Raw genomic sequence first — 16933 nt, 5'->3', positions numbered from 1 at the left:
GCTGACAGGACTACTTAATACTCCAGTCCCATGCCGAAGAGTACTACCCTCCATAAGAGACTAATCGAAAACTTCTGACAGTTCTCTGCCAACCTCCTGGGGCGAAAGGCAAAGAATGACTGGGGGATGAGGGAAGTGGGAGGGGTATTTAAGCCTTTGGCTGGGGTGTCTTTGCCTCCTCCTGGTGCTCAGGTTCTGAATTCCCAACAGTAATGAATGCAGCTGTGGACTCTTTCCATTTATGAAGAAAAACTCAGCTATTTCACAAATATGAGCGCCTAATAACATATCATACCTAATTTACAATGAAAACTTAAACTATAACACATTATATGACATATTATTAATGATTGTAAATTCACAGTATCTGTAATTTCCAGGAATTTTATCATTGTTGATTTTAGTCTGACTCACTCAATTATCATACTTAGTTGCTACGATACTGTATTTGCGGTGCAATACAGTCACAATACAGAATAATATAAAAGGGATATTGGCATCATTGTAATCCATATTTGAAATCTGACTTTGATTTGAGCATAGAAGTCCATTTTTAACTTTCAGAATTCAGATGGAGTGTGCAATTAAAAATTACTTTCTAAGCAGCTTTTTTTAATCAAATGTACCTCTTTCTATTCATATTCTTTCCATTAGAGCTTACTTAGGCCCTGATGATCAAAAGTGCTGCAAGGCGGCGATATATTCAAAAGGGATTCAACTTGATGACGAAAAAGCCTGCAAAATATTCAAAAGTGCAGATATTACTGTTTAAAGACAGATTCATCAATAGGCATTTTGCTATACATCACAATGGGTGGCGATGTTGGCGAAATATATACATAACCATACCTCCCAATTCACCCTCAATAACAACACAGACACTCTACAAATGGGAGGAAAAAAAACCAGCCCCCAAGGTGGGGGAGAAAAACGGTATTTTTTTTGCCACACCCTTTTCCACCTCGCAGGAGGTACATGACGCCATGTATCCCGCCTACTTCATGGGTTGAGAGGTTTCAAGCACTGAATAAGTCACCAGTCCCTCAGCCGGTCCCAAAGGGAGAGCTCATACTACCAATTAAAGCCCTTGGGCTTATAAAGGTCTGAATGATTATTTAGTCCCCTGCCAAAATAAAAAGAATAGGCCAGCTATATCCACACACTGTCACTCCATCGTCCATGCAACTCCTATATAGGAAAGAAAAACCACAACAAAATGGGGAGGGCTAGGAGGGAAGACAAAAAACAGGTTAGTGATACACTTCCTGTCTGCAGCTCTTAATGTAACCTCTGTCTATCCGCCTCCTTACACACATCCTGCCTTACAGGCACAACCTCCTTAACTCTCTCCTATCTAGCCTTCTCACAAAAGAAATGACCCCTTAACTTGTTGCGTCCCTAAACGGTCCTCCACTTTCCTTTTGCATATTTGGGGAGGAGCAAGAGTGTCTAGTGCAGAAGAGAGAGTATTGTTATAGTGGGCTGTAGCAAGGTCATATCATATGGAAGTGTGGGGGGAGGAGATGTTAAATAAGGTTGGAAAATTGGAGAGGATTTATAGCATGCACATTTCTACAGGTGTGAGGGTGAGAAGTAGGTTTAGCCTGTACATTAAAATTATAGGTCAGCAGGTGAAGTCAGATATAGAGCAGAGGTAGGAGAATACCAGATCAATAGAGTGGCCATCACAGTAAATAGGTAATAATAGGTGGATTGTGATAACATGAACAATAAGCAAACTAAAACCATCACAAATTAGTCACAGTGGAAAATATCAAAGAACAGAGATATATTTGAACCTAATAAAATAATAAGTAAATATATGAGATATACCTCTAATTCCTACTTTATCTGTAAAACTTAAAGGGATACAAAACCCATGAAAAAAAACATTTTGGTTTTGTTTCCCTTTAACACATTATTTTTAGGCTATTTTTGCTTTAAAGGGACATAAAACACATTGGGATAGAGACAAAATATAATAATATGTACTTTAATTACTTTACCTGCAAATGTATACTGCAGTGCCTTGCCATTTAACCTTTTCCTTTTAGTTTCTGAATTGTAAAGCTCCAACTCCCCCCACACTTTTCCTTCTACGGCTGTATCTATATCTATTGTTGTTGTTTTGGTAGAATGCAAAAATGTATAGGGATTATCTGCTGGAGCATGCCTAGAAGCTGTGAACTCAGTTGAAATACAATGCCTGTGTCTAAACACTGATAAGCTGGGTGGAGTTAGCTTCTCCAGGCAGTTTAGCTATGTAATTCATTTTACTTATTTTTAAAAATTATTTTAAAATACTTGCCAGCAATTTTTTTATGCAAACTATTTTTAATTAGTTAGCCCTTTTAGGATATGCACAGATCTCAACCTGTTTTATGTCCCTTTAAATATATTTTTCTATCTAGCATTTATTTTGAGCTTAACGTCCCTTTAAATAAGAAATAGAAAAGTGCTGTATTACACAATAATATTTTTTTCCACATCTATGAAAACAGTTGTGATATTTACGGTTGCCTTGAGCATTCTGTACATGTTTCAGAAGCAAATTAAATAACATCTAAAAGGATTAATAGAAAATATGTAATATGTGATTATTTCAGATGATTTAAAATTTGTTAAACAATGCAGCAATGCAGCAAGTAAGGCCAGTTGAATACTTGGTTGCATTTGGAGAGGTATTAGTAGCAGAAATAACAAGGTTCTTATGCCAATTTACAGGACTCCCCTAGAATACAGTTCTGGAGACCATTCCCCAGTTTTGCATAACCAACACAGTTATATTAATATACTTTTAACCTCTGTGATTATCTTGTATCTAAGCCTCTGCAAACTGCCCCTTTATTTTAGTTCTTTTGTCAGACTTGCAGTTTAGCCAATCAGTGCCTGCTCCCAGATAACTTCCCGTGCATGAGCACAGTGTTATCTATATGAAATACATGAACTAACACCCTCTAGTGGTGAAAAACTGTTAAAATGCATTCTGAAAAGAGGTGGCCTTCAAGGTCTAAGAAATTAGCATATGAACCTCCTAGGTTAAGCTTTCAACTAAGAATACCAAGAGAACAAAGCAAAATTGGTGATAAAAGTAAATTGGAAAATTGTTTAAAATTACATGCTCTATCGGAATCATGAAAGTTTATTTTGGACTAGACTGTTCCTTTAAGTTAGAGGGTAGCAGATATAGGAGAAATGTGAGGAATCAGGTTTTTTTATAGGTTGGTGGATTAATGGAATAAACTTCTAATAGAGGTGGTAAACACAAGGGGGCACATTTATCAAGCTCCATTTATAAAGACCACTGCTCCATAACCTGTCCGCCTGCTTTGAGCAGGCGGACAGAGATCGCCGGAAATCAACCCGATCGAGTAGATCGGGTTGATTGACACCCCCTGCTGGCGGCGATTGGCCGCAAGTCTGCAGGGAGTGGCGTTGCACCAGCAGCTCACAAGAGCTGCTGGTACAATGCTGAATACGGAGAGCGTATTGCTCTCCGCATTCAGCGAGGTATGTCGGACATGCACTGTTGGATCAGGTCCGACATACCTTTGATAAATATCCCCCAAGGACTGTAACATAATTCAAAAATGTCTGAGACATGCATAAGGCTATCCTAAGAAAAATGTAACATGTAATATAGGTAGATTTGATAGGCATTTTTGGTTCTTATATACAGTTAAAAAGTCTATGTTTCTATGATTAAAAATCTGGAGGTATCTGATATAATATTAATTTTAAAGAAAATACAGCATACAAAAACCCTCTCATTGTTGTATCTCTCTTTTCAAAAGGTGCTATCACAATGTAACGCGACAGGAAGCAACAGACATGCTCATGAAGATGTCAAAATTTGGAAATCTTATTCTGAGGCCTGGCGCAGATCCCAGGAACTTTGCCGTGTCACTTCGTGAGCCATCAGAGTGGGTACACTTGTATATGCCTCATGAAATAATGTTTACAATACTTGCAATTCTGTCAACTCATTTATTAAATTGGTCTTAAATTCACAGTAATCCATTCCAGTCCATCAGAATTCTCATGTGAAGGACAATTTCTACAAAACAAAGTCAATGTAATTTGATCTCTCAAATAGAATTCCGGAGTCATACTAAGTAGTGGTCCAAAAGGATTTTTTTAATCTATAAATCTCTTGGAAATAGGAGTTTCCATAAGTTGACCTTGATGGTAACAACTTCAAGAGAAAGTTGCAAAGTTGCCAAATACTGCACTAGAAGCAGGGATCTTATTACTTTGCTTTGCCTGCAATATTGGTTCCTTGGAGATTCCAAGTAGCTTATGTCTTTCCTCCAATGTATTTACAACAGAGATCTAAAAATGAAGCATGGTAAATAGAGGATGATTCTTATGGCTCAGGCCTGGTGTGGGAGAAGTATTGGCTTTTTCCTGATTCCCAATCTTCTGCCTCAGGACCTTTACCATTACCAGGCTATAATTACCAAAATTTACTATTTTTACTGTAGATGTATCCAAAAGAGAATGTTAGTAGCTATGGATGGAAGTGATTATATTGTTCTAGACTCTCACAAAGCTTTGGGTGACAAGAACATGTTGTAAATAACAGGGCCTCTTTGTCTAGCTCTGCACTGTGCCCAGTTTGCCTTTCATGCACATGGGTGATTGAATGACATGCATTGAAAAGAACAAAAGTGAGGTCATGCTTTTAAAGGGATCACTTAAAGGGAAATAATACTCATATGCTAAATCACTTGAAACTGATGCAGTATAACTGTAAAAAGCTGAAAATATTACCTGAGCATCTCTATGTAAAAAAGGAAGATATTTTACCTCACAACTTCCTCAGCTCAGCAGAGTAAGTTCTGTGTAAAAAGTTATACTCAGCTGCAGCCCAGTAAAAAAAAAAAAAAATGAAGAAATGAACAGCAGCCAATCAGCATCAACAGTGCTGAGGTCATAAACTCTTTTTACTGTGATCTCATGAGATTTCACTTAACTCTCATGAGATTTCATTGTAAACTTCCTTACACTGAATAGAGAAATAAAATGAGTGTGCACGAAAGCTTGCGCCTTCCGCTGTCCCGGGAAAGACATACTAATATGCTGCTTAGCAGTCCTAAACAATGGGATGTGGCTACTGAGAGGTAAAATATCTTTCTTTTTTACATAGAGATGTTTAGGTGATATTTTCTAGTCAGCTTTTTACAGCTATACTGCATCAATTTCAAGTGTTTAAACATTTGGGAATTATGGCCCATTAAGTCAAAATTAAACTTTCATAATTCAGATTAAGGGACCGATTTTATTAAGCAGTCAACCTGCTTATTCCGCAGCGTAGAAAAGAAAGAGGGCGTTACAATAGTGAAATAAGTTTACACACACGACTATTCCAATGTACAAACAGCAGATCTTATACTCTCAAATGTAAAGCACTTCATTATGCGCTACAAACAAGCTGGAACATCAGAGCTGTCCAGCTAGCTCACACTCCCGTGATCAGCAGACTCCAAGAGCCAGACGTGATGTTGGGATGTATTTACTGGGTTTTGGCCGCAATTACTGAGATGAAGCTTAGTTATTTCACCAAACAGCTAACAGAGAAAGGATGGCAATCCAAGCCCAGATAAAACTCTGATTCGAATAAAAGCAAAAGTGTTTAATAGCACTTAAACTCACAACGCGTTTCTCAGTTAACAGACCGTTTCCTCAGGTGATAGTAAACATATACACTACGCCTCCTTAAATACACTCAAAAGTCGGTGTGTGCTCAACACAACTGCGCATGCCTGGAGTCACACCCCCTGCCATGATAGGCTAATGCTCGCCTCCTCCTGTTACATTGAAACAGACAGGCCGATGTGAATAAGAACAATAACATTGAGAACTTTCGTGCCAATAATGGAACGAGACGTCACAGAATATCTAACAATTGACATTTCTGAGCGTCCAATCTAATAGCCCTAAATTAATTTATTTAAGTTAGCCATGTGTTTGTGATTATTATAAAATATAATGGTGATCCCTATATACTCATAGGAATAATCGCATTCACATAAAGAATACAACCAATTAAACCATTATACAAAAATATAATGAAACTAATACCTTAAATAAAAATACGGATATATATAAGATACATATATAAGATACTGAAGTGTATATATAAACACCTCTATACTAAAGTTAAAATCTGGATAAAAATAGTCACAGATAAAAAGAACACGAGTCAAATTAACTGAAAGTTGCCATGTCTATATTTTCATTAAGTCCAAATGGGGTGAAAGTTTGGAGCTTCCAAATCCAGAATATCTCCCTTTGTCTTAATCTAAGGTATCTATTACCACCCCCCCCATGTTTTAGGAATATCCAAATGGGGTGAGAGTTTGGAGCTTCCAAATCCAGGCTTGCCAGAATCAGGAACTAAGAAGCAGCGGTCAAACTACAGCGGATCATGTCCGTCCGCACAATGATAAATCGCCCCCTAAGTATACAACTTTACATAGAACTTTCTTATTTACTTCCATTATCAAAATGTGCAATATCTTTTTTATATTTACACTTTCTGAGGCACCAATTGAGCATGTTAAAGAGTGCACAGTATAAACATAACATAATTTATGTAAGAACTTACCTGATAAATTCATTTCTTTCATATTAGCAAGAGTCCATGAGCTAGTGACGTATGGGATATACATTCCTACCAGGAGGGGCAAAGTTTCCCAAACCTCAAAATGCCTATAAATACACCCCTCACCACACCCACAAATCAGTTTAACGCATAGCCAAGAAGTGGGGTGACAAGAAAAAAGTGCGAAAGCATAAAAAATAAGGAATTGGAATAATTGTGCTTTATACAAAAAAATCATAACCACCACAAAAAAGGGTGGGCCTCATGGACTCTTGCTAATATGAAAGAAATGAATTTATCAGGTAAGTTCTTACATAAATTATGTTTTCTTTCATGTAATTAGCAAGAGTCCATGAGCTAGTGACGTATGGGATAATGACTACCCAAGATGTGGATCTTCCACGCAAGAGTCACTAGAGAGGGAGGGATAAAATAAAGACAGCCAATTCCGCTGAAAAATAATCCACACCCAAAATAAAGTTTAAATCTTATAATGAAAAAAACTGAAATTATAGGCAGAAGAATCAAACTGAAACAGCTGCCTGAAGTACTTTTCTTCCAAAAACTGCTTCAGAAGAAGAAAACACATCAAAATGGTAGAATTTAGTAAAAGTATGCAAAGAAGACCAAGTTACTGCTTTGCAAATCTGATCAACCGAAGCTTCATTCCTAAACGCCCAGGAAGTAGAAACTGACCTAGTAGAATGAGCTGTAATCCTTTGAGGCGGAGTTTTACCCAACTCGACAAAAGCATGATGAAATAAAGATTTCAACCAAGATGCCAAAGAAATGGCAGAGGCCTTCTGACCTTTCCTAGAACCAGAAAAGATAACAAATAGACTAGAAGTCTTTCGGAAACTCTTAGTAGCTTCAACATAATATTTCAAAGCTCTAACTACATCCAAAGAATGTAATGATCTCTCCTCAGAATTCTTAGGATTAGGACATAATGAAGGAACCACAATTTCTCTACTAATGTTGTTAAAATTCACAACCTTAGGTAAAAATTTAAAAGAAGTTCGCAACACCGCCTTATCCTGATGAAAAATCAGAAAAGGAGACTCACAAGAAAGAGCAGATATTTCAGAAACTCTTCTAGCAGAAGAGATGGTCAAAAGAAACAAAACTTTCCAAGAAAGTAATCAATGTCCAATGAATGCATAGGTTCAAACAGAGGAGCTTGAAGAGCCCCCAGAACCAAATTCAAACTCCAAGGAGGAGAAATTGACTTAATGACAGGTTTTAAACGAACCAAAGCTTGTACAAAACAAAGAATATCAGGAAGATTAGCAATCTTTCTGTGAAAAAGAACAGAAAGAGCAGAGATTTGTCCTTTCAAGGAACTTGCAGACAAACCTTTATCCAAACCATCATGAAGAAACTGAAAAAATTCTCGGAATTCTAAAAGAATGCCAGGAAAAATGATGAGAAAGACACCAAGAAATATAAGTCTTTCAGACTCTATAATATATCTCCCTAGATACAGATTTACGAGCCTGTAACATAGTATTAATCACAGAGTCAGAGAAACCTCTTTGACTAAGAATCAAACGTTCAATCTCCATACCTTTAAATTTAAGGATTTGAGATCCTGATGGAATAAAAGGACCTTGCGACAGAAGGTCTGGTCTCAACGGAAGAGTCCACGGTTGGCAAGAGGCCATCCAGACAAAATCCGCATACCAAAACCTGTGAGGCCATGCTGGAGCCACCAGCAGAACAAACGAGCATTCCTTCAGAATCTTGGAGATTACTCTTGGAAGAAGAACTAGAGGCGGAAAGATATAGGCAGGATGATACTTCCAAGGAAGTGACAATGCATCCACTGCTTCCGCTTGAGGATCCCTGGATCTGGACAGATACCTGGGAAGTTTCTTGTTTAGATGAGAAGCCATCAGATCTATTTCTGGAAGTCCCCATATTGAACAATCTGAAGAAATACCTCTGGGTGAAGAGACCATTCGCCCGGATGTAACGTTTGGCGACTGAGATAATCCGCTTCCCAATTGTCTATACCTGGGATATGAACCGCAGAAACTAGACAGGAGCTGGATTCCGCCCATAGCAGTATCCGAGATACTTCTTTCATAGCCAGAGGACTGTGAGTCCCTCCTTGATGATTGATGTATGCCACAGTTGTGACATTGTCTGTCTGAAAACAAATGAACGATTCTCTCTTTAGAAGAGGCCATGACTGAAGAGCTCTGAAAATTGCACGGAGTTCTAAAATGTTGATTGGTAATCTCACCTCCTGAGATTCCCAAACCCCTTGTGCTGTCAGAAACCCCCATACAGCTCCCCAACCTGTCAGATTTGCATCTGTTGATCATAGTCTAAGTTGGAGGAACAAAAAGAAGCCCCCTGAACTATACGATGGTGATCTGTCCACCACGTCAGAGAGTGTCGAACAATCGGTTTTAAAGATAATAATTGAGATATCTTTGTAAAATCCCTGCACCACTAGTTCAGCATACAGAGCTGAAGAGGTCGAATGTGAAAACGAGCAAAGGGAATCGCGTCCAATGCAGCAGACATAAGACCTAGAATTTCCATGCATAAGACTACCGAAGGGAATGATTGAGACTGAAGGTTTCGATAAGCTGAAACCAATTTCAGACGCCTCTTGTCCGTCAGAGACAGAATCAAGAACACTGAATCTATCAGGAAACCTAAAAAGGTTACCCTTGTCTGAAGAATCAAACGAACTTTAAGGTAAATTGATCCTCCAACCATGTTCTTGAAGAAACAACAAAGACTGGAAGGTTCTTTCTAGAGAAAATGAGCAAAGGGAATTGAATCCAATGCTGTGGTCATAAGACCTAAAACTTCTATGCATATATAGCATCTGAAGGAAATAATAGAGACTAAAGGTACCGATAGACGGAACCCAATAACATTATCCCTTGTCTGATAGAGACAAGGACAGTGACACAAACTATCTGGAAACCTAAAAAAGGTGACCCTTGTGTGAGGAATCAAGAGCTTTAGAAAAGAAGATCCTCTAACTATGTCCTGAAGAGTAAGTGAATCATATGAGATTCCGCATCCTCAGAAAATAATCTGAATGAAAACAGAAAAATGAAAATATGCATTTATTGTATCTAATGAAAACAAATAATGCTATCAAAGACCATAAAAAGGCAAAATAATTTGAATAAAACTTCAAAACCCGGTTCCTCAAAAGAAACTGGAAGAAACAGCCCAGAAGATTCCAGGTTTGAGCAGCGCTTGAACCCCATGGGTGCCCAGCCATGCTTCAACAGTACCCAAAATACATAGGACAGAAACACAGTTAAAGAAAGTGTTAGCCTTGCTGGAATAAAATCAAAGAAATTTGGACAAAATAAATTTCAAAGAAGCCTTAACCTGCCCCTTACCAGCCAAGCTGGAATACGGCACGTACATCGCAAATTTAGGGAGCTGATTTCGAACTCCAAATATAGACATGTTACTTGGGAAAGAACTCAGGAATTTGTTCCTTAATAAGAACAACCAAACTAGTATAAGCTTAAAGTTTTAGTCTTAGAACTCAACCTTGAAGCCCAGAGTAACAGTTAAGAATTAAATCCAATTATAAAACAAATAATTGATTATCTTAGAACAAAGGAAATATGTTTGTTTGTTTTTTTTTTAAAAATCACAAAATTCTTTTAGCTAAAAAAGCTAAAGACATAGATTAACCCTCATTTGCGAAAATATTCAATAAAATGAAGACACAAATGAAATTATTAGCATGATAGTTCAGTTTAAAGGACCAGCCAATACAGTGGACTTGCATAATCAATAAATGCAAAACAACAAGACAAATGCAACAGCACCTAGTCTAGTAAATGTTGTCCCTTAAACAATGCTAAAATAAATCATAATCTGATACTTGATCTTAAAGTAAACAGAGAAAATAAAGCAATTGCAATATCCAAATAAATCACAGGACCAAGCCTGAAACTAAATAATTTCCCATAAATAAGATACAGCTATCTAAAGGAAAATAAATACTATTTTGCTATAGAAACAATAGCATAATTAGTAGAATTAGAGATAGCCCCAATAAATTGGAGAATCCTCCAAATTAAGTTTAACTGCTGGCAAAGAATATAGTTTAAAACCTTTTTGAAAAAGGAATAAAAGAAAATTCTCAGCCTATTCCATTCCCTAGTACAGGGAATTGGAAAGAAAACCTCTAAAGAAATAAATAGGCAGAAATGATGTCAGCTAGTCTTAAAGAACTAGTTACCTTAATATCCAAAATAATCAACACCTTTTCAACAAAGAACAAATGTACTTTAATAATTGAAAAATAATAAAAAAGTAGATTTGTTAGTGTCAATATCTGATGAAGAAAATTTCTGAAAAAAACATCATCAGAGAAGGATAAATTAGTATGTTGTTGGTCATTTAAAACTTCAATAATTAAAAAAGAAGTGAAAAAGACCTAAAAATTTTATTAGAAGGCACGAAGTCAGACAAATCCTTTAACATAGAATCAGAAAAATATTTCTTATAAGTCTTCTAAATATTTCTTGTAAGAAAAGAAAATATATAAAGCATAAATACTAATGGATTCCGCATGTAAAAGTATAACAAAATATCTTATTGCAAATCATAGCTAAAGATAAACATTTATAACATTTAAAATAAATGAACTTAGCTTTGGTAGAACTGAAACTCAGTTAAGCGTTTTTCCAAAAGTGGCTTCTGATTCCAATTGAGACATCTTGCAATATGTAATAGAAAAAAACAACATATAAAGCAAAATTGATCAAATTCCTTAAATGACAGTTTCAGGAATGGGAAAAAAATGCCAATGAACAAGCTTCTAGCAACCAGAAGCAATAAATAATGAGACTTAAATATTGTGGAGACAACAATGACGCTCGAAATTTTTTAGCGCCAAAAAAGCCGCCCACATTATTTGGCGCCTAAATGCTTTTGGCGCCAAAAATGGCGCCACATCCGGTAACGCCGACATTTTTTGGCGCAAAAACGTCAATGACGCCGGAAATGACAAGAAAATGTTTGCGCCAAGAAAGTCCGCGCCAAGAATGACGCAATAAAATGAAGCATTTTCAGCCCCCGCAAGCCTAACAGCCCACAGGAAAAAAAGTCAAATTTTAAGGTAAGAAAAAAATGATTATCCATATGCATATTCCCAAATACGAAACTGACTGTCTGAAAATAAGGAACGTTGAACATCCTGAATCAAGGCAAATAAATGTTTAAACACATATATTTAGAACTTTATATAAAAGTGCCCAACCATAGCTTAGAGTGTCACAGAAAATAAGACTTACTTACCCCAGGACACTCATCTACATGTTTGTAGAAAGCCAAACCAGTACTGAAACGAGAATCAGCAGAGGTAATGGTATATATATAAGAGTATATCGTCGATCTGAAAAGGGAGGTAAGAGATGAATCTCTATGACCGATAACAGAGAACCTATGAAATAGACCCCGTAGAAGGAGATCATTGAATTCAATAGGCAATACTCTCCTCACATCCCTCTGACATTCACTGCACGCTGAGAGGAAAACCGGGCTCCAACCTGCTGCGGAGCGCATATCAACGTAGAATCTAGCACAAACTTACTTCACCACCTCCACAGGAGGCAAAGTTTGTAAAACTGATTTGTGGGTGTGGTGAGGGGTGTATTTATAGGCATTTTGAGGTTTGGGAAACTTTGCCCCTCCTGGTAGGAATGTATATCCCATACGTCACTAGCTCATGGACTCTTGCTAATTACATGAAAGAAATATACATTTTGTGATTGGCTGATGGCTGTCACATGATAGAAGGGGAGGGAAAATAAAATTAACTTTGAAATTTGCCAGAACGAAATATACTACTCATTTGAAATTCAAAATAAGTTCTACTGCATTGTCTTTTATTATGTATTTGTATATTATGCAGTTCTACCGTATTTAATGGTCCTTTAAGAACGTATGAGTCTACCATCTTGCTAGAAGCACCTAGATGGACTACAACAATAAAAAAATATTGCACTGGCAATTAATTTAAACATTTCTTTCGTGATGAACAAGTTTAGTTTTTGCTAACAGACATCAGTTTACATCAGCATTTGAATTGTCAGCTGTTGTCTTCTGTTGAATACAACCATAAATGAAATTATATTGGGATATTTTAAAGGGACTCTATATCACAACATTTATTCCCCTTTAATGTGTTTACAAGGACTTGTTATACCAGAGGCAAAGTAAATAACACATGATAAATTACTAATTTTCTATTTGAAATAACTGGTTTTGCTCATTGAAAGCCACAACCCATTGTAATCAATAACATCTCAATTCAAATGGTCTGAATATCTATGAACAACAGGTATATTAATCATATCTGTTTCTTTCTATACACAAATGCCGATACTAAGGTACTGACATATTCATTAAGATTTAAAAAGGAGCAATCTCCAATATATTTAATACTCTGAAGCTGGTATAACAAGTCAGTGGGATCCAGAGGCGTAACTGGGCCTCATCTGGCCCTAAGGCAAATCTTTTAGCAGGGCCCCATCATTTCCAGTGCCCCTTCCAAAGGATCTATTCCTAACAGTTAAAATGTGCATAATTAAGAGCATACTTGAAGGGCCCCTAGAGGTAAGGGCCCAGTCTTACCTCTGAGCCACCTATACATAGACCCCTGTTGAGATTCCCCTAAAAAAAATGTAATTTGTGCAAGAAAGTTTTTTAAAGTGTAATTAAATGTTTAGGTCACCTGTTTTTTTTTCCTTTCTTTTAGAAGCATGTCCCAGGTTAAACATTACAAGGTACTAAGTACAGACAAAGGCTACACCATTGAACTGGATTCTCCAGTAAGTTTATTTTTTATTGCTATTATATCATATTCATAAGTGGTGAATTCTCTAAAAGACTATGGACTCGCTGTCATGAACTTCATCTGCCCAGCTTTGCTGCTTGAGCATTACCGCCCCCTGCTTGTTTGCAGCCAATCAAGTGCAAGCAGAGGCTGTCAATCATCCAAATCAGATTTTATTGGGATGATTGAAATCCACCCCATTTTAGGTGGTGGAGAAGTTTAGTAGGTAAATGGAGCCCTATGGTCTAGGGCAGTTCTCAAGTTGCACTATAAATCCAGATTTTCATTATAGCTGAACTAGAGCACAAGTGAAATAATTAGCTGATGGGTGAGTAACCATGGTTACTGATCAGCTGATTATTTCACCTGTGCTCTAGTTCAGCTATAATGAAAACCTGACCTATTGGAGGTAATTGAGAAAAACTGGTCTGGTTTACAAGTGGAGTGACACGCAATTTGGAATTAACAAGTCACTTGTTAAAACATTTAACAAAAGGCTTTTTGTGTTGAAACTAAAGCATCCCATGCTTATAATGAGAAGTGCTAATCAGCGTGCTGGACACATTTACCTTGATATTACAAGTTGATGGCTGCTTGCCTGATGCACGTAATAATCAACTTGGAATATCGCTTTTGAAAAGCTGGAAACAGTTACCGCAAATGAAAACAGTTTACACCAACACAGACCCCAATGTAAAAGCACACTTCCCCAACACATAAATCCCAAATCTAAAACCCTCCTTCACTATTAAACCCCTAATTGCCAAAATATCCAATGCAACAAATAAAGTCTATTAATGCTGTAACTACCACAAACCACCATGTATAAACTCCCCAATCTAAAACCCCTACTGCTTAACCCTAACTTCCACAACCCTCAATGCAAAGAAACCTAAAGTTTATTAACCCCTAATCACAACAGCAGTTAAAGGGACAGTCTAGTCAAAATTTAACTTTCATGATTCTGTTCTCTTGGTATTCTTAGTTGAAAGCTAAATCTAGGTAGGCTTATATGCTAATTTCTAAGCTATATTTAGCCACTAATCAGCAGATGCTGAATCAAAAATAGTGAGAGTTGGACAAGCACAATTTTAAGACAAACATAAGGGGTGCTTAACTTATCAATAAAAGGAAAAATACAAATGAAATATAATCAATTGAGTGTTATGAAAAGTTTAGTCTGAAACAAAATAATAGAAAAGAGGTCATTTGCACAGACCATGAACTGTGTGTATTAGCATATACTGCTGTGCAAAAGTTTTATGCAGGTGTGAAAATGCTGTAAAGTAGGAATGCTTTCAAACATATAAATGTTAATCCTTTATTTTTTTTATGAATTAACCAAATTCAAAGTGAACAGAAGAAAGATATAAATCAAATCAATATTTGGTGTGATCACCATTTGCCTTCAAAACAGCATACATTCTTCTAGGTACACTTGCGCAAAGTCAGGGATTTTGTAGGCATATAATCAGGTGCATGATTAAACAATTATACCAAACAGGTGATATTGACCATTGGTTTAATTACATATGTAGGTTGATACACATTAACTGAAACAGAAACAGCTATGCAGGAGGAATAAAATTGGGCAAGCACGAGTCAAAATGTCTACTTTTGTACTGTGTGTGTGTGTGTGTGTGTGTATGTTGCAGGTAAAGTAAGACATTGGGTAATCCTAGCATTACCCAAGGAAAACCTTACATTACCCAAGCGGCTGTGGGTTAAGACTGATGTAACATGATAAATCATCAAGTCAATGCACTGTAATTCACACATCTTCACTATCTTTTTTGCCTCCGCCTGAGGGGTTCAAAGGGGGCAATTCTTCCTGTAAACCTCATTCCCCAACGTTCACTTGGGGTGGATGCCAGAGAATCGGCGGGGCGCCTTCCTTGAACCCCCCCAGGCAGAGGCAAAAAAATAGTGTAGATGGGGGAATTACATTAAATTAAGCTTTACCCACAGCCGCTTTGGTTTACCAGGGTAATCTTAGGATTACCCAGATTTCTGACTTTACCCATAATATATATATATATATATATATATATATATATATATATATATATATATATATATATATATATATATATATATATATGTGTGTGTTTGTGTGTATAAATATATATATATATATGTATGTATGTGATTTACACTCTCATAAACAAAAGGACAACTACTAGGGTGCCGGTATAAGCTATGCATACAAAGTAATGGGACCACACTCACTGGATTTAGCAAACGTGTATCAATTTATTGTGAGGTGACCTTTTTAGACAGAGTAAGGGTATTACAATACATCCCTGAATCGTCACCTTGTAATACATTTATACACATTTGCTAAATCCAGTGAGTGCGGTCCCATTACTTTGTACAGCTGCAACCTTTGGTACAGATGTCCCTGGAGTGCACCTAATGGTGAAGCTTCTTTTATGCAACGAATAAAGCCTGAGTGACATTGGATCGTTTATATAACACCAAAGCCCTATTGAAAGTGGTTTCCATAGGTTCACGCTGAGGGGGTGAATGCCAACAAAAGTTCTGCTAAAAGTGGAGGCCATCCAGTAAATTCACCACGCATAGACATAGCACCGGTTCAGGGTTGAGCCGACCTGCATCCCCAAACATTTCTTCATGTAAGGCTGCAATGTTTAAGCGCTGTATCAAGGCTGCATCTAGGAACAATGCATAACTGGCAATGCACACAAGTAGTGTTTGGAAATTGCAAAAAATGTAAGGCTCTTTTACCAGACCTTGTATTATGCTCTAGGCAGAGAGTGTAACATGACTAGTATTGAGCTTTAACCAGAGGTGAAACTAGAAACCACAGGGCCCAGGTGCAAGAATCCCCCCCCCCCCAAAAAAAAGGTGAATTTGATACATTTTTCTTTACATTTAACACAGAAAAAAATATGAATCAGATTACATGTCTGCAAAAGGAGGTACCCTGTGTCCACAGTCTGTGAGATGGTCTGACCCCCTATTACTGTATATAGTGACACTGTTTAACCCACCAGTACTGTATATAGTGAGTTAGTGACACAGTCTGTAATCTGCCGGTGAGATGGCTGGCCTGGCCTACCCGCCCCAGTACTTTATAAATTGACCACAGTAGTCTGTGACATGGTCCATCCCCCCCGTACTGTATATAGTGGTACTGTATAGTGACACTGTTTACCCCCTGCCCCCCCATGCTGAAGTAACAAGGTCTGTAATTTGCTGGTTCCACAAACATACACACACACACATACATGCATAAATACACACACAGTCAAATACATACACACACAGTCAAATACATACACACACACACACATACATGCATAAATACACACACAGTCACATACATACACACACAGTCACATACATAAATACACACACAGTCACATACATACATACATACACACACACATAAACACCAATGGGTAAAACAGAAACACTAACCCCTGTAGTCAGAGACACTAGTGAAGCATCATGTCACACTCACATGA

At 37.2% G+C, this 16933-nt stretch overlaps 1 protein-coding gene across 2 annotated transcripts in view; it reads left to right on the top strand.

Annotated features, from left to right (window-relative positions):
* Positions 1-16933, top strand: part of STAP1 (signal transducing adaptor family member 1) — a 259545-nt gene that overhangs the window by 194975 nt on the left and 47637 nt on the right. For both annotated transcript variants that reach the window (XM_053703267.1, XM_053703269.1), the window contains 2 exons: positions 3795-3923; positions 13365-13437. In XM_053703267.1, the coding sequence (XP_053559242.1) occupies positions 3795-3923; positions 13365-13437 (202 nt within the window). The remainder of the gene's footprint in view (positions 1-3794; positions 3924-13364; positions 13438-16933) is intronic.

Source organism: Bombina bombina, chromosome 2, assembly GCF_027579735.1.
Source record: "Bombina bombina isolate aBomBom1 chromosome 2, aBomBom1.pri, whole genome shotgun sequence".
NCBI classification, from domain to species: Eukaryota; Metazoa; Chordata; class Amphibia; order Anura; family Bombinatoridae; genus Bombina; species Bombina bombina.
This window is presented reverse-complemented; position numbering and strand designations above follow the sequence as displayed.